Source organism: Vespa crabro, chromosome 7 (genome assembly GCF_910589235.1).
Source record: "Vespa crabro chromosome 7, iyVesCrab1.2, whole genome shotgun sequence".
Classification (NCBI taxonomy): Eukaryota; Metazoa; Arthropoda; class Insecta; order Hymenoptera; family Vespidae; genus Vespa; species Vespa crabro.
Genome location: NC_060961.1, coordinates 5,115,578 through 5,134,423, shown reverse-complemented (window position 1 = coordinate 5,134,423; position 18,846 = coordinate 5,115,578). Strand labels below are relative to the sequence as shown.

At 27.2% G+C, this 18,846-nt stretch overlaps 3 protein-coding genes across 5 annotated transcripts; all 3 read left to right on the top strand.

The window, feature by feature from the left end:
• Window positions 1-75: 75 nt before the first annotated feature.
• LOC124425813 (Fanconi anemia group M protein) lies at window positions 76-6,694 on the top strand. 3 transcript variants are annotated; one of them, XM_046966727.1, is made up of 14 exons: window positions 76-953; window positions 1,257-1,436; window positions 1,535-1,702; window positions 1,837-2,009; window positions 2,086-2,175; window positions 2,245-2,469; window positions 2,557-2,710; window positions 2,837-2,901; window positions 2,974-3,093; window positions 3,179-3,344; window positions 3,420-3,574; window positions 3,735-3,981; window positions 4,081-6,218; window positions 6,331-6,694. In XM_046966727.1, exons 2-14 carry the CDS (start codon window positions 1,268-1,270, stop codon window positions 6,601-6,603), a joined length of 4,143 nt encoding a protein of 1,380 aa, XP_046822683.1. In that variant the 5' UTR covers window positions 76-953; window positions 1,257-1,267; the 3' UTR covers window positions 6,604-6,694. The 3 variants fall into 3 exon arrangements, with proteins under 3 accessions (XP_046822683.1, XP_046822682.1, XP_046822684.1); XM_046966726.1 differs by having other exon boundaries at window positions 77-953; window positions 2,780-2,901; XM_046966728.1 differs by lacking the exons at window positions 76-953; window positions 1,257-1,436; window positions 1,535-1,702 and having other exon boundaries at window positions 1,841-2,009; window positions 2,124-2,175; window positions 2,780-2,901.
• Window positions 6,695-7,210: 516 nt separating this feature from the next.
• LOC124425816 lies at window positions 7,211-8,980 on the top strand. The gene is made up of 3 exons (XM_046966737.1): window positions 7,211-7,983; window positions 8,057-8,595; window positions 8,689-8,980. Exons 2-3 carry the CDS (start codon window positions 8,098-8,100, stop codon window positions 8,821-8,823), a joined length of 633 nt encoding a protein of 210 aa, XP_046822693.1. The 5' UTR covers window positions 7,211-7,983; window positions 8,057-8,097; the 3' UTR covers window positions 8,824-8,980.
• A 484-nt stretch (window positions 8,981-9,464) lies between these two features.
• Window positions 9,465-18,028, top strand: LOC124425814. Its single transcript, XM_046966729.1, has 15 exons — window positions 9,465-9,629; window positions 10,465-10,658; window positions 10,880-11,062; window positions 11,303-11,516; window positions 11,612-11,829; window positions 12,245-12,430; window positions 12,557-12,707; window positions 13,094-13,303; window positions 15,999-16,063; window positions 16,140-16,322; window positions 16,554-16,767; window positions 16,842-17,056; window positions 17,141-17,335; window positions 17,401-17,539; window positions 17,607-18,028. Exons 1-15 carry the CDS (start codon window positions 9,608-9,610, stop codon window positions 17,744-17,746), a joined length of 2,529 nt encoding a protein of 842 aa, XP_046822685.1. The 5' UTR covers window positions 9,465-9,607; the 3' UTR covers window positions 17,747-18,028.
• Window positions 18,029-18,846: the final 818 nt, after the last annotated feature.

Below are 18,846 nucleotides of genomic sequence, written 5' to 3'. Positions count from 1 at the left end.
ATATATATATATGTCATCTGAGATACTAAATACTTCCTCTGTGTCATTTTAATTAATAAACTTATACATAAGACACTTTGTATATAAATTCAATGAATTGACAATGATATATTTGAATCATTATAGATTCCATCATTACAATTTTAAGGCATACATCTAATAATATAATATATTAAAGTATATGCTATAACACAGAATGTTATATGGTCGTTGCAAGTTTATTATCTTCAAATGTATATATGTATGTATGTCAAAATGTATGTATGTTCATTTAAGAATGCGCATGTGTACAAGGTATATACATATTTATTATAATTATCTCTGTTGTAAATTATATTGAAAGAATATGTAAAAACTCTATAGATTTGTTCAATCAGAATCTTCAATTTTGCAATCAAATAAATGTTGAAAAATGAGAATAATAATTTTTCAATATTACAAATGAGTACATTATATTACAAAAATATACTAAAAGCAAAATTTATTAAACGATGATAAAAATTAATACAAATAAGTTATAAAATTACGTATCTCCTCTTTTGTTCATATGTTACAACCACAAACCTGAATCTTAAGACCATTTTTGTACACACGTTATAGAAAATGTACTAAATTATTGTTTTTTTTAATGTTACATTGATTCAAGAATCCTTGACTCTTATAAATTTCATTTCTCACTATCAAATGTTTGATCACGTGGAGAGATACTTTCTCACGATTGGTTAATTTTTCTAACCGTTTCCAAAATGGAGTTAAATCCTTCCAATTCCAAAATTACGTTGTTTCTTATGGACCATCGAATAAAAAATCTCATTTCTTTGATGTTATTGCTTGATATGATATTGTTTATGTGATGTTAATATTTTCATATATACATAAATTAAATATTATGAAAAAAAGTATGTTCGTGTGATGAAACTATGTTAATTTTTATGAAACAAAGAAGAGAGAAGGTATTCTTATCAAACTATCATGTGATAAACATAACAATAAAAATATACAATTTTCGCTTTGTATCAATACGATGACATAACATGAAGTTTTGAACTTTTCATGTTAATTTGTATTGTCTGAAAGATAACCTATTTAATGCTGCATAGTTAAACATGTTACCATTGCATTTAGAAATTTATATATTTTTTCATCTTCATTAGAAATAATATTTCATTCATGAATAATTTAGATATATTATAATATGTCAGTATAAAATTATTAAGATGCAATAAAGATATATTTTGTAATGTTTAATTCTATAGAACTTAATGAAATGGAAGTTATACAGAATCTTGACATTTCAACCGATACACAGACAAATGGATTTGATTTGTCTGCTGGAAATATATGGATATATCCAGAGAATTATCCTGTTCGAGAGTATCAATTTAATATTGTTAATAGAGCTTTATATTATAATACTTTAATATGTCTACCAACTGGTAAGATAATTTTTTAATGTTATTTCCTAAAAATAATTTGTATAAGTATATCTATAAAAGTGATGATGACAGATTAAGAATATTTATTTTGTTATTAGGATTGGGAAAAACATTTATCGCTGCTGTGGTAATGTATAATTTTTGGAGATGGTATCCATGTGGAAAAGTCGTGTTCCTTGCACCAACAAAGCCCTTAGTTGCTCAACAGATTGATGCTTGCTATAATGTAATGGGTATTCCAAGTATAGAAAGTATTGAACTCACAGGTATTTCATAAAATATCAATTAATAAAAATTTGTAACGTCAACATTACTTTACCTTAAGCAGTAGTATACTTTTCTAAAGTTTCAATTAATACAATAGATTTTTTTTTTTTTTTTTTTTTTTTTTTTTTAATAGGTAATGTAAATCATAAGACACGTCAAACAGCTTGGTATAAAAAAAGAATATTTTTTGCTACACCTCAAGTATTTCATAATGATCTTGAAAATAATATCATTCCCAGTGAACTTATAAAATGTGTTGTGATAGATGAAGCACATAAAGCATTGGGTAAACATTCATATTGTGAGGTACCTGATTTTCTACATTTCCTAATGATAAACAAAGTTAATATATTTTATTTTGTTTGATTTGTAATATTTGTAGTGTATCCGTATATTGAGTGAGAAAAATCAATATTTTAGAATACTAGCACTTTCTGCTACGCCAGGGAATAAAATTGCTAATGTTCATCAGGTAATTTAAAAATACTTCTTTTAAATTATTAATTTATCATTTGCCTTAAAAATTTATTTTTATTTATAGATAGTGCAAAATTTACACGTTGCACACATAGAATTAAGAGATGAAACATCTCTGGATATAATGCCATATATTAATAGAAGAAAGACAGATATTATTTTAGTACCTCTTGGTGAAGAATTAGAAAAGTATAAAGAAAGATATATTAATATAATGGATCGTCATGTCAAATTTCTCATTAGATGTAACGTTATTCGTGGACAAACTGCGACTATTTCTAAAGGCAAAGTAAGTTCTTTTCTATATAATAATAGTTAAATCATATATTTGACGTTTCAATATGTTACAAGAATATAATATATATTATATAACTAGATATTTGTGATAATGAAAGAATTTCAAAAGACGGCAAATCAATCAGGAAATAATGGCCAAATTAAGAAAACATTAAATATACTACTTACCATGTATCATGCTTATGAATTAATGATTCGCCATGGACTTCGTGCCTTTTATAAGTTTTATCAAAGTATGTGTTTATTTAATAGGAATTTTTATGCTAGTCATAATATACATAATACGTTTAATGTTTTTTAAGATCATTCTGATAAATTTTGGATGAACAGTGAAATTCAATTACAAGAATTAATTGCAGAAGTTCAAACTTATTTGGGACCATTTCCAGATGTTCAATTATTTATTAATGGAAATATTCCTGAAGTTTGTATTTAATTTTTTATTCACCATTTAACTTATTATATTAATACTCATATAATCTTTTTGCATGTTTAGATTCCAAATGATCTTGTATTCGGACATAATAAGTTTTTAAAATTAAAAGAATTGTTATTGCAACATTTCAAGATGGCAAGTACTACTGAAAATGATACAAGAGCTATAGTATTTGTAGAGGTTTGTATATATACATTCATTTTATATAAATATATATTTTTACTAATATTTATTTAAACAGAAACCTTTTTAATTTTAAGTATAGTATAGAGACATTGTCAGCGAGGTATATATTTTATTGTTACAAGCAAGACCATTGATAAGACCACAAATGTTTGTTGGTCAAGCTGAACAAAAACAGAAACATCAAGTAAAGGCAATAGAAGATTTCAGAAAAAATCGTGTCAATGTACTCATTTCTACCAGTATAGGTATATATTATAATACAGTAAATTTGTATGTATTTCAATAAAACTGATAATAAGAATTATTCTTTACTCAAATAGGTGAAGAAGGATTAGATGTTGGAGAAGTAGACTTGATAATATGTTTTGATGTATCACAAAAATCTCCAACTCGTCTTGTACAAAGAATGGGAAGAACTGGAAGAAAACGAGAGGGTCATATAATAATTCTTGTTACGGATGGCAAAGAGCACGAAGTATATACTATTATATATATATATTTTTTTTTATTTATGTGTATATATATACTGTAACATATTGTAACACTGTATATATTGTATATATTGTAACATACTGTATATATTGTAACATATATATATGTATACACATTATTTTCTAAATCTTTTTTTCTCTAAGGCTTTAAAGTCTACAATAGCAAGAAGAGAATCTTTAAACAGTAAAATTCTTAATACAAGCAATATATTTTCCTCTTTATATCAAAACAATCCTCGCATGATACCAAAGGAATGTAGTCCAGAATGTCATAAAATGCATATAAATGTACAACCAAAAAGTCCTGTGAAAAAAGATAAAAAGTCTAAGAAGGTAGATAATAAAAAGTTAAATGAAACATCGACGAAAAAGAGCAAAAATGTCAAACAATGTAAATATTTTTAATATGATAATTTATCTTCTACAAGTGAATTATATTTTATCATATATTATTAATAATAATTAAAAATGGATTTCATTTTTTTTTCAGCTTTTACAAACGATATAAAAAATACGAATCAACCTTCATTGTCCAAATTTCTCGTAAATACAAAAAATAATGAAGAGTTCAATAATGATGATGACAATGATGATGATAATATTGTAGAACTTGTGAAACCTACTATAATAGAAACTGATTTAAATAATAAAACTAATTTAATAAAAGCATCAGACGTTAAATTGCTTACTTGTGATACTGAAGCAGTTGATTTTTTAACATTGTGTACTATGAAGAAATCAGAAAAGGAAATGAAACTCGAAAAACCTAAAATGGATATGACTTATGTTTCTTTAACTGAATCAATTACAAGTTTCATTGATTTCAATGTACCTAGTCTAGATATACTTGATGACTTGGGTAATCATTTAACTAACGTTAAACTAAACTTAAAATTACCAGAAGAAAATTCTCAAAGCGATTATGATGACGACAATTTTTGTTGTAACAATCAATATAATATTATGAGTCCAGTAAACACAGTCATGAATGAATGTATTAATGTCAGTGAATCTAGATTTGAAGATCTACTCGATGAAAGTACTGATTCTAACAATACAATGTTAAATTCTAATGAAAATGATGAAAATAATCTGAATACTAACGTTAATATTGCAGAACACAGCAAAGCAAAATCTGTTACTAATGTAAGGAATAGTGAACAACGTGACGATGAACTTAGTTTTTTTGAAGATATATTCAATGATTCATTTGAATCAATTGAAAATGATTTAGAACACAATGAATTGAATACCGATAATGTCAAAAATAAGGAATTAAAGAAATTGGACTCATCGAACAATGACTCTTCCAAAATAGTAACAACTGATAAAATACAAGAAAAAACAAATAATTTAACATTATCAAAAATGCAAGCTAAGGAAGTACGTTCAAAGCATTGTGAGTCTATGTTTTCCATAACTCAAGCTGTTAATGAAATAAAAAAAATAAATTCCAATCCAAATGCTCGAACTGCGCTTACAGAAATAAAAGATACAGGACAATATGTAACGCAAAAGTCCAAATGCACATTAATTAATAATATATCGTATGTACAAAGTAATGTACAAATCAATGATTATGAATCTGAAGATGATATATTTGCATCCGAATTAGAAGAAGATTTGGAAATTAATAATGCAGGGAATGAATCATCAAACAAGGAAAATCCGACAAATGAAACTTTATCAAATTCAAATATCAATATTCATAAAGATTTAAAATGTATAGGAGACAATCAATTTAAAGTCGATGCTTTTGAATGGAATAACGATTTTGAAGTATCATCTATTTCGGCTGCAAATTCTAAATACTTTAATAATTCTACTAATGCTAATTTAAGGGTAAAAAATACCAATACTGTAGCATCGTCTTTCGTAGATGATACTATGTGGAATGATACGGATAGCGATGAATGGATATCATTCAATCAAAAGTCTAAATCAAAAGAACATACTAAAAGTAGTTCTTTGCGAATATCAAAAAAATTGTCTACCATAAAACATTCTTTTTCTAATTCCACTTCCATGGACGATCAGAATGATTCTGACAATGATTTTGTTATAAATTTAAACGATATAGAAAAATTAAATGATTTGGAAACTAGTTATTTCTCTAAACAGAAAAATCGAAATTATGATACGTCTATTCCAAGTAGTAGCAATTTCAAAGACAAATCTTTAGAAAAAGTTGAAACACGAGAGACGATGTTAAAAGATTTGAGTTCTTTTAAAGCCCCAGATAGATATTTAAAAAAACAGTACTCTAACAAAGTGAGTCAGAGTACTCAATCGAAGCATATCGATTCTTTAACGAATTCCTCGTACAAAAGTGAATCAATAAAAGATAAAAGCAATAAGAAAAATCAATGCAAATATATAGATAACGAGGCAGAAGTATTTTTTGATAATAGTTCCGACGAAAGTTCTGGCAAAGACGAGGATCTATCAGATTTTGTTAGTTACACTCAACACGAAACGGATGACGATATGCATGCTTTATATTTACAAGCCGTTAAAAATCCTATCAAACGACCTGGTGCTTTTATTTTTAAAGAACCTAAAGAATTTAATAAAATGGTAGAGATATATTCTCAACCTTGTTCACAGGCGAATGAATCATATCTTGAGGTTAATTTTAATACTTTATATTTGATATATATATATATATATATATATATATATATATATATATTATAATTAGTACTTGTCAATTAACTAATATAACATTTGTTTTATTTAGGACTCTTTTTGTATAAATGGTGATCAAGATGATGTTGATGAGAGTAAACATAATCATGGATATTCTATATTGGAAGAAGCAGAGAAAATATTAGAAAACAAAAAAAGGAAACGAATTAAATCTAATAGATCTGAGAATAGAGGATGGAAACATAGAAAAAAAAGGAAAAAATTAGAAGTATTAAATATTTCTACGAGTAGCGAGGATGAAACTGAGAGATTACGTACAGAGATTCAAGATGAGTCGATGATGTTGAAAGGTTTACATCCATAAAATTTTGTATCGCGTTATAGAGTGTAAGATTAAAAATGTTATATATTATACGAAACTGTGAAAGATAGAAACCAAGAAAATTTATCTTTGATACTATTACTTTTAATTTTACACCTAATGTAATTTTTTTACTGCTATTTGTTTTTTTTTTCTTTTTTTACGTAAATGTTTATAGACAGTAGAGCATTGTTCTATAATAAAATTTATATTGAATGGAAATATTTCTCGTTAAGACGTTATATCGTATATTATAGACACGTGCAAATTTTTTCGTCGGAAAAGCGAAAAAATAATTCTTCCATTATTGCTACTCTTAATAGTTTAAACACTCGATTGTACTTATTCCAATGTTTACAGATGTTATAATTACATGCATACAAAGTCATTATTTTTATAACAAAACCTAAGTAAGATCGTGGTGTAACAATGTAACAACAGTGAATAAACGTTGAATTATTTGAATATGGTGAGAGCGAGAATGTGATGTTAAATACATACTTAGATAAAAAAAAAAGAAAAAAAAAAAAAATCTAGAAATAAGGAACAATAGGTTCCACACGAGTCAATTTTGCACGTCTCTTTTATACAATATAAATATTATTTTATCATCTTCGATACCGCGATCATTCGACGTTTATTGTTATTTGATAGTGACTAAATTGTCACAACCAAGTATGGTATTAATCCATATAAGGTTTTCTATTTGTGTTTTCTATTTGTATTAAATAGATGAAAGAAAATCTATATAGAGAAGAGAATTTGACTTAATAAATAACGACAAATGATTCAAATAAATAACAACATAAACATTTGACGGTATCGTAGAGAATAACAATAATCGTCTAAGATTGATGCACGAACGTATTTATGTATGAATTTATTAATGGCCGTTAGCTATAATTGGTCATTATTACGTTTGTAATGTGCCATTTATTTTGAATATGATGTTTTTGTATAATTTATATACCGCAATAACAAATATTATAATGATTTTTTCAAAAAAAAAAAAACAAAAAAAAAAAAAAGAAAAAAAAATATATATTATTTATTTCTCATTCCTGTTAGAAATAACGTGTAACGTGTAAAAATTTTAAGAAATTAGTCATGGCAAAAAAATAGACAACTTCTATATAGAAAAATGGATAATATCAAGCTGTTTCAGACAAGCCAGGTATACTTTGTCAAGTGAAAGCGCTGTCCTTTATCAGCAAGGGATGAACTATTAAAAGAAAGAAAAACGACGCACAGAAATGTACCTGCAAATTCTGCCTGTACTATATAAGCAGAAGGTACGAAAATATTCGTCATTTGCTGAACTACGTTAAACGGACAAGAACAGTTTGAAAAGTTCGTGTACTCCAACGATCTACAAAAACGAATGTAAGTACATCGTCAATAACTTATAATATTTTATTTTTATATATATATATATAAATAAATATTTAATTTTTAGATTCATTAAAGTAAAGTGTGGATTTACGTCAAAGAAACAATATGTTTCGTTTTTTAATAATATCTACATTGATTAATTTGGGATTGGCGGGTTTGATCGTAAAACGTAACAGCAATTTTCAGTCAACTCAGGAACCACAAGAGCAATTGCAATCATCAACGGTCGCTCAGAATCAAATCGATAATCAATTGCAAAAGTATTCGTATTTCCAAGGAAATCAATTATCACCGGTGCTATATCAATATCCAAGCTATCCTGAATATATAAAAAATGGAGATCCTATTCAATCAAGATTAGAGGAAAGATACGAAGTTCCGATAACAGTATCGCCTCAAGAAAAGCATGAGTTGTCTTCTGGATTCGCAACAAGCTTGATTCCTTTGGCTACAAGCATTATGGTATATGGAACTCAATTTGGGACCTACCTAGTATATTTCTTACTTGCTCTCACCGTGGGTGGTGCTATTACTATTTTAATATGCACTTTCACAAACATCTGTTCCAATAATATTTTAGATCTTTCACTGTATAATTCTCAGGTAACAAGAAAGAATCTACATTTGTCTCTAATACATTCTAATTAATTATTAAAAGATCTATGCTAATTATTTCATCTCCGTTATGTTTAACAGATGAAAGAACAAGTCGCTGATCTAGCACGAGCCTACATTACACCTGAAAGCTTAAATGCAGCTACTGTGTATATTTTGAACGCTTACAATAAATATAACACTATGCAACAAGAGAAACGCGGTAGATCAAAGTAATAAACAACGAAATACCGATAATAATGATTATTATCAGTTAAATTTGTTATCGTTGTAATTATCATATTCTTATTTAAAGTTCCCATATTCGATTTTTTTATTTATTTATGAAACTTCGATTATAATAATTTTTATCATGAATAAACGTGAATTTCTTTTACATAAAAACTTCTTTTTAATCCTCATCCTAGACTCATAGATCTTCTAATTTTCTGTTTTTGTATTATACGTTCTCTTATCAAATTGATTAATTTTACGAATCATTGTGGTCAAACAACATTGTATCAATGATTGTATGGGGAAATTTATGAGAGATATAATCTACAAAAGTAAAATTTATCTAACGTTCGACGTCAAAGGATTTCACGAGGATCTCCTGGAGAGTCATGAAAGAAGTTGGAGAAATTTATATTATATTAATATTCAATTTCTATTCTTAGTTAATTTCGTCACGTATACTATTAAGATGTCATTAAAAATTAACACGATAAATATTTTTCAGAAAGAAATACTTTTACATGAGTCACATAAACTGTTAGTTTCCTTCAGCGATTCCATTCTTCTCTCTCCCCACCATATTTCTTTTTCCACCACTCTTTCTCTTTTATTCTCTTCAAGTTTTATACAACGACCGATGCTCGACCGGTTTTACTCTTTAGCGAACTCTATCGTACTCACTTCGTTCATACATCGTGTAGATACCGTATAGAATATTTAACACGTCTATAAAAACGTTCGAGTTTGTTTAATAAATAAAGTTGTTTAATATTAACGAACAATCATCATGAAGCTGATTGAAATATTAGGTAAGAATTAATGTTCATCAATGATTAACTTTTAAATTCTTTATAATGATCAATCTATCAATTTATAAATTACGTTAGTTGACAATTACGTATTCCACGTTTAGTAAGGACAGATCTTTGATTAAAATTATTTTTTAACGAAATAAAGAATAATTTTTAACGAAAATAGCCTTAATATATTAATTCAATCGGTATTATAATGAATAACAATCAACGAAACGATAGAATATAACTAATAAATATAATTAAAATACAATCGTTTATGAAACACTCCATTGAAAAAAAAAGAAAAAAAAAAGAACAAAAAAAAAAGACAAAACTAATTATTACCTTTTAATGAAGATGATATTAATTTACTGGAAGTACTGAGAAAACGTAATCAATGGAAAAACTATGATTGATAGACGTATTTATAAAATGTTCGTATCAAACGTTACTAAATAACGTTTAATTAAATTCAAATTAAATGTAAAATTCTTCTTTTATTCGTTGACAATTGTTAAGGCTGATTGATGCGCAACAAACATATTAATCATCTTTAATTATTCTCGAGTTATTTAATTTATTTTTCACGTGCCATTAAAACTCAAGGTTACCGATTGTTTTGGTACCCAACACATATCCCCTTTAGTGATGTTCTGTTCGATTTCGTTCGAGCATTGAAATTCGAGTGTTTGTAAAGTTATTCGAATAAATTTCGTTAAAAGAAACATTGTCCCGTTACTTCTCTCTCTCTTTCTCTCTCTCTCTCTCTCTCTCCACCCCTCTTTCTCGTTCTCTTTCTTCGTCTCTCTTTTTCTCTCAAATAAAAAATGCTAAAAAATTTTAATTATAGGTTGCACTTTATTTTTATGGAGCATCCTGCTTGTATCTACGACAAAAAGTGCCGTTATACAGAGACAACAAAAAGATTTAAATGTTACGAATCCAGCAATAAAAACCAATGTTTCTACGTATGACGATGACGACGAGGATTTTGTTCCTTATCAAGGAGAACGATTTAATGTTTTTGACTGGATGCTTTTTAAAGTGGGTACATCCCAAGAAACTACGCGAATAAAACAAATAAAAATAAAAAAATTAATTCAATTCAATTCAATTCAATTCAATTTAATTTAATTTAACTTAATTTAATTTAACTTAACTTAATTTAATTTAATTTAATTTAATTTAATTTAATTTAATTTAATTTAATTTAATTTAATTTAATTTTATTTTATTTTATTTAAATTTCTGTATCTCTTTTGCAGACTATGGGAACGAAATATTCTGGAAATGTATTATTATCACCGATATCCGTGAAAATGGCATTGGTTTTGCTTTACGAAGGAGCTCAGGATCAAACGGCTCATGAATTAGCTGGAGTTATGCAATTACCGGCTAGTCGATCAGCGACTCGCGATAAGTTTTCTGAAATCCTTCAATCATTAAGGGTAAATGTACAATTTATTATCTTTAATTTCGTCTCTCTCTCTCTCTCTTTTTTTCTCTCTCTCTCTTTCTCTCTCTGCGTGAAACGTATTGATCGTGTACTACAGAGAATGTATCGATCGTCCTCTAAAAGTAGATAAACAGGATGTTATTTTTTCTTTTTTCTTTGACGATATCAGATGCTAAAATAATAGCTTTTAATATAATCAATGAAATCATGCTATTTGCATGTATGTTTGCAGATGATATGTCCTCAGTACGAATTGAATATCGGTACACGCATTTATGTCGATACTTCCATTTCTACGAGACAACGTTATGCTGCAATCGTAGAAACATTTTATGGGGTTAATCTTATAAATACAAATTTGTCGGATACTCGAACAATTACCGAGAAAGTTAATTCTTGGGTAAAAAATGTAACACATGGGAATATCGGTAAATTGATTGAAGATGGTTAGTATAATAAAGAATATTTAAAAATATGAATGAATTAGTGAATTAAACATAAATCCTGTTTTACCTTTTTCTTTCTTTTTTTTTTTTTGTAGAAAACAATTTGAAGGACTCGGTAATGTTAGTGGTCAACGCACTCTTTTTCAAGGGCACTTGGAGACGTCAATTCTTCTCATCTAAAAATACTTACATAGGGAAATTTTTTACAAGCACAAACAATAGCGTTGCTGTACCATTCATGTCCACAATCAATCGATTCTATTATTCAGAATCTCCAGAATTGGACGCAAAGATTCTCCGAATACCGTATGATGTAAGTCCTTATCAACATTACGGTAAATCTTTTAACACATTGACTGCAATGACGATTACCGTTTATCGGCAATTGACTTGGCTAATTTTATTTCAAATATTTATACATAGATATTAATATTTATATTTATTATACACACACACACACACACACACACAAGACAATGCGATTAATGGCGAATATCATTTTAATATTCTATTTTATTATTAAAAAAGAAAAAAAAGAAGAAACATTGATTTATCCTTTCATGACTAGTCAACAAAGAAATCGTGACTCCTATGATAAAAAGATCTTATCTCAAAAATGGGAATTTTATTGATTTCTTCACTAGCTATCGAATGATTTCCAATGAATGAGTGTTCATCGATTACATGGGTAATTCCTGATCTTACTCATTATTTGATTTTATCTTTAGGGTCATAAATTTGCTATGTATTTGGTACTACCATATACATTAAACGGAGTAGATCACCTGTTGAAAGAGATTAATCCTTTTATATTGACGAGACATGTATGGTTAATGCAAGATATGCCGATTGAAGTAACCATTCCAAAATTTAAGTTCGACTTTACAAGCCATTTGGAGCCTTCTCTTCGCGAGGTATGTGCAAAATACATATTTAAAATATTATATACATATATTATTAATAATTCATTGATCGTTACTAATTTGTATGTATGTGTGTGTGTGTGCGTGCATTTTTTTTTGTTCTATTCGTTCCTAAAGTTGGGTATTCGAGATATATTCGACGATACTGCTACTTTGACGGGTATAGCAAAGACAAAACGTATTTCCCGGCACCTCATCGTTTCGGATATCCTCCAAAAAACTGGTATTGAAGTGAATGAAAATGGAACAACCGCTTATGCAGCCACCGGTAAGTTTACTGTAAACGAATATCATTTTAATAATTAAACAGAAAGTATATGAATAGAGAGAAAAACATATGCTATGTTATTTCACGTTCGGATGAATGTGATTAGCGTAAAACGTTGCTCTAATTTATATATTTAGAATTCATTAATTAACTCCAATTCAATTTTTCTTTATTTACTTTATTTGACAAATATTATGATATGTATAATTTATAGTAGATATAATTTCTCTTTAATAAACATTAACGTTTGAATATGAATTAATTTTGTAAGGAAAAAAAAAAGAATGAAAAAATATAAATATAATGAGCGTATGATTTGTAATATTACATTGCATTATAGAACTTTAATTACGATTGTTACTTATTTATTTATTTCTTTCTCATAGGTGTACAAATCGGGAATAAAATTTCTGATCAAACCTTCCATGCGGATCATCCGTTCATTTTTTATATCGAGGACGAATCGACAGGTACTATTCTTTACATTGGAAAAATCATGAATCCTCTACAACAAGAAGGAAGTACAGGAAATGTAAATGTGGATTTATCATCACGTTCGGGTCAAGGAACACGACCTTCTCTATCATCCACTTCCGGTAAAGGCTTATAAAATTAGGATTTGATAAATGGTGGATGACGTGATTCGATATACTAACATTTCTCTTTAAAATCTAAATGATTGTAGCTTTTCATGGTTTTATTTGGTTATGGGTTATTTATTTTTAATTAACACTTCGATCATTTGTCGACGCCTTTATCAGTTGAAATTTCTTCATAATTTATTTTAAATTTGAAACCGATGATTAAAAATTAATTTTTAAAATTAATTTAAGTTGACTAATTTAATGATAACGTAATAAAAATTTCAATAGTTAAAGAGTCCTATAACAGTGTTCGTGAAACGTAACAACAGTATTTTTAGAGGCTATAACTTTGAAATAAATTAATCCTACGTAAAAGAAGATAGATAGATGATAACAAGTTTTTTATTTTATTATACTCTCTTACGTTATAGAAAATGTTTATTTTAAATTTGAGAGTCAATCAAAAAACTTGTTGTTATATTTATTCAAATATAAAAATAATAATGTACCAAAGAATTATGTTTATAATAAAGTTATAATAGAAAAATGAAACGAAGAGTTGAGCTGAATATTTCAGAATAAAGCCGAGTATGATACAAGCTTAAATAAAAAGATATTCAATTATAATATCTTTATAACTTAAACTTGTAAATATGACAACAAAGATACATTCTTCCTTGTTAATTTTTCCTACAAATTTCTTTTTGCTAATTTTTTACTTATTTTGTTTACAAAACATTATAATACTTGCACAAGTAAAATTATACGTAAATTATATATATATATATATATATATATATATATAAAATAATGGATTTAAATCGGATCCTAAATATTCCCATTATTTATAGTTCTATACAAAAAGTCTTTAGAACAAAGTCATATTATTTAAAGGGCCACATTTGACAATGGAAAGAATTTTGTATTGAGGCCATTTTTTTCAAGGTCACTGATATTCCTTTTTTTTTTTTTTATGGTTTTGTACAAATTGATTCAGGTCATTTTGAATAAAAGAATATTAGCATACAATGTTGAAAAATGATTAATTCACGAAGTATTTTGAATTATTGCACTTTTAAAAAAAATTTAATCATGAATATATGAATATGTAGTTTACCTTGAACCTTTCATTTTCTTTCTCTAATATTATTTTTTAGTTCAATCAAAATAAAAATATGTCTTATTATAAATGCATGAATCACAGGTCTCTTATATACGTATATATATTTTTTCTCTATAGAAAAAATTTTAATTTTACATATATATAGAGAGAGAGAGAGAGATTAAATGTATATATATGTGTTGTATATGCATGATTAGATATAAGCAAAAAGTTCGTGTAAAAATATACATTCCTGGGACGTTCCCATGACGCAAAAGTACGGAAATTCCAAAGTTGTACAATATAAGCATTTTATTATTTGGGTTGAAATGTTTTATTTCTTTAAGAAGGTATATATGTATCAGTTAATGATATCAATATAAACTTTTATCTTATAAACGTTACTCTGTGTTTACATAGTCACATAAACAAACTATTTAGTTCGATGACACATCGTCAATACGATATATATATATAAATATCATCAATTATTTATAAGAAAATAAATCAGGTGGAAGTGAAAAATCGCAGAAATGTCGATTAACTTCCTTTAAAATACGTAAAAAAAAATTACGACAAATGTGTCATATTTTATAGAAGAGTTGTTATCTTAGTATTTTTCTTTTTTTTTTTTTTATTCTCTCTCTTTATAAAAACTTTATTTATCTATTTTTCCTTATCGAAAAGAAGTAAAATATTTTTTTGTTAAATTAAAATTTTTCTCTTTTACATCTAATATGATGTAAATAAACAGAAGAATTTTTTATCACGTACGTATTATTAATATGACATGGATCGTTAAATAAAGCATCATTTTGCTTTGTTCATATTGAATTAAAATGATATCCAATGAAATCTGAGAGGGGAGTATACATCACGGAGTGGATGAACGTTGAACAGAAAAGTCGTTTCATTTCACCGTCAGAACTTGTCTTGATCGTATCGCGGTATTAATAGTTCTACAAAAGCATATGAAATTTTCGAAAAGAGAAACAATTGAAAGATTTATAACATCGGAGTGTTTGTTTATATAACAGATCATTGTTATCGTGTGTGTTAATTATATAGTGCCAAAATATGTGGAAATTATTATCATTGTTACTCTTTATTTCTTCTACGCATACCATAAAAGGTATATATATATATATATATATATATATATATATATATATATATATATAAATAGTTACATGCATGCATGCATACAAAGAATTAATCATTTACATATTCGATCGAAAACGTAGTTTCCATGCGGGTAAATTAGAGAGTATTATTGTGACTGAACATTTGTACGATTCAATTTAAGTCCTGTATCATCTTGTTCTATCTAGCTATGGAATATATAAATAGCTATGCTCAGTCTATCTCTCATTATGATATTCCTTCAAGAATATGATTTTTATTATTGTTATGTAATATTGACGATAATTTCATATTTATCATAATATGAGTTTAATATGAGATTTATGTTAATTACGATATCGAAGAAAATTAATTCTTGCCTTTTTTTTTTTTTTTTTTCTTTATAATTTCTTATAACGTAACAATTAGTTTTTTTTTCTATTTTTCGTTTCTTAATAATTGTTTATATTCAATTGTTCATAGATAATGTATTTTCAATACCCCATGGCGAGGAACGATATAATTTCTTCAACATCGACTTATTGCAGGTAAGACAGAAGCTAAATGAATAACAATTGATTGTATATTATAATGATTAATGAAATTTTATTTAATAATTTTAAGGAGGTGAACAAAGAAATCGATGGAAATGTAATAATGTCTCCTGCGAGTGCTAAATTAGCTCTAACGACTCTCGCCGAAGGTGCTAAAGGACAAACTCTTCAAGAAATACAGGCTGCATTGAGATTGCCTGAAAATTTACAAGATATCAGGACTATTGCTCAGCGTACTTACGCGGCCTTGAAAGTATACCTTGGCATCAATTCATAATTTCTGGATACTTTTATTTTTAACACGTTCCGTGCCATGTGTACCACCAGTGGTACACGCAGTCATTTTTTTTCTTTAGTCAAAATATCAAATGTCCTGAACGACAAAGTCAGGCAAAAATGGCTTAGCACGGAACTTGTTAACAATATTTATAAAAAAAAAATATGTGTGTGTGTGTGCGTATTTATAAGATTTCTATTTTTATAGACTTTCAAAAATGGCACGGAGATTGATGTAGCAACTCGATTATGGTCTAAAAGAGGTCTAAAAATAATGAATAATTATGATATTATTCTGAAACGATATTACGGTGGAGATATTCAACCTCTTGACTTTACAAATGGATATAATGCCGAAGAAACGATCAATAACTGGGTACGCGTTGCCACTCGTAACAACGTTAAGTCTATCATAGAGCCTGGTTCGTAGAAATTCGATTTGATCATGTGCATTAAATATCGTCTATATGATTTTTATGATTATTTTTTCTTCCAGGTAGCCTTAATGCGGATACGACTTTAATTTTGACGTCAGCATTATATTTCAAAGGGAAATGGTTGAAATCATTTGATAGAAATGCAGGATTCACTGATTGTTTTTATGTTCCTAAAATAGGTTGTCAAAATACAAATTTTATGGCGACTACAGCAGAATATCCTTATGGACACATTGCATCTTTGAATGCAGATGTAATAGAGATACCGTATACTGTATGGAACAATATCATTCTTTAATTTGATTTATGATAAAATTGATTGAATGAATTAATGCATTGAAAGAATTTCTTTTTATAGGATGGAAAGACTGCAATGATAGTTTTATTACCTAATAATCATGAACTGGATCCAAATCTTCAAATTCTATCAAAGGATTTATCTTATATACCTATGTCTGCCTTAATCGCAAATCTTTATCCAACGGAAGTTAATCTGATACTTCCTAAATTTTCTATAGAAAATAAACTTGATCTCCGATTTGCACTGGAACATGTGAGTATCGTTATTATGTATTTAAATTATATGCTCTTACTTAACATCTTTTTTTTTTTTTATAGATGGGAGTATATACTATGTTTAAGACAAATGCAGATTTATCCGGAATTACAGAGGATGGTCCTTTACACGTTAAAAGTATTTTACAAAATGCTAAAATAGAAGTTGATGAAGAAGGAACTGTTGCATCTGCAGTAACAGGTAATATAATCTTGTAATAATATTATTACTGATCAATTAAATAATAAAATATTAAATGTGTTTATAGGTCTTTCTATAGTGCCATTAATGGGATCAAATAAAGAAATTTTCAGAGCTAATCATCCGTTCCTCTTTGCTATAGTAGATTTACAAACAAACTCAACTCTTTTTGCTGGTCGTTACATACGTCCTAATTTAAGTAATTGAAATGCTACTCAATAAAAGAAATAATGTACTTTTAATATATATATAAATACTTTTTTTTTTTTTTTTTTTAATGAAAAACTATGACTCGTATTCAATATATACTATGTAATATTTAATACTTTATCTTTTAAATATGACAATTATAAGTTTTTTCTTTCAAATTATTAAATCATACATTAGGAAAAAACTAGCTGGTAATTTATTTTGTGACAATGCCAAAAATTATCACTTATTGGTTGCTTATTGCAAAACAGTATAGAAATAAAATGACTTCATTATGTATCACTTGCTTTTTTATTTACATTCTCACAGAGAAAACAATTGTCTATTAAATATACAACTAGTGTATAAAAATTTCTAATCAGCCCATTTACTCTTCATACTTGTGTTTGATGTCTTTCCATAGTTTCTATAATAAAAAAAAATATATATACTTCGTTAATATATTTTACTATGCTATAAATGTCATACTTTTCATCTAAATCAATTATTCTCATAATAGGTTATTTACAGGCGAGTTATTTGCCTGCATCATAAAATTACATAATTCTACTTAAGAAGTTCTTAGAATTTGCGTTTAATTTTTTCGCAAATTAATATGACGATTTATCACATTATAAATACAAGATATTAATTTAATATTATAAACGAATTATTTTAAGGCACATAAATATTAATATTATGTTCGATATTAATAATTTCTACTCACTCCTTTGTTGATCGTATAAAATAATGTGTCACTGGCTAAATCGAAAGCACGTTCGAATAAAAATGTTCCGGTTATTATAGTTAGAGCATACGTAGATGTTCGTTTTAAAAAGATGTTGTATAACGTACTACGTAAATTCGACATAGTTTTATGTCGATGTTAAATGTTCTACAAGAATTTATATCAGAAACACCTTAAATACTGCTAGAACAATCCTTTATTGTTACGATTCCCTTCGTTCAATAGTTTTAAAGATGGCTTAACTCATACATAGAATTTGGTTTTATTTTATTCATAGACAATATGTAACTTAGAGCGAATGAACGATGAAAATTGTTGAACTTCTTCGTGTCGCAAACTATATTACCGATAGATGTAAGAAGTACAATGT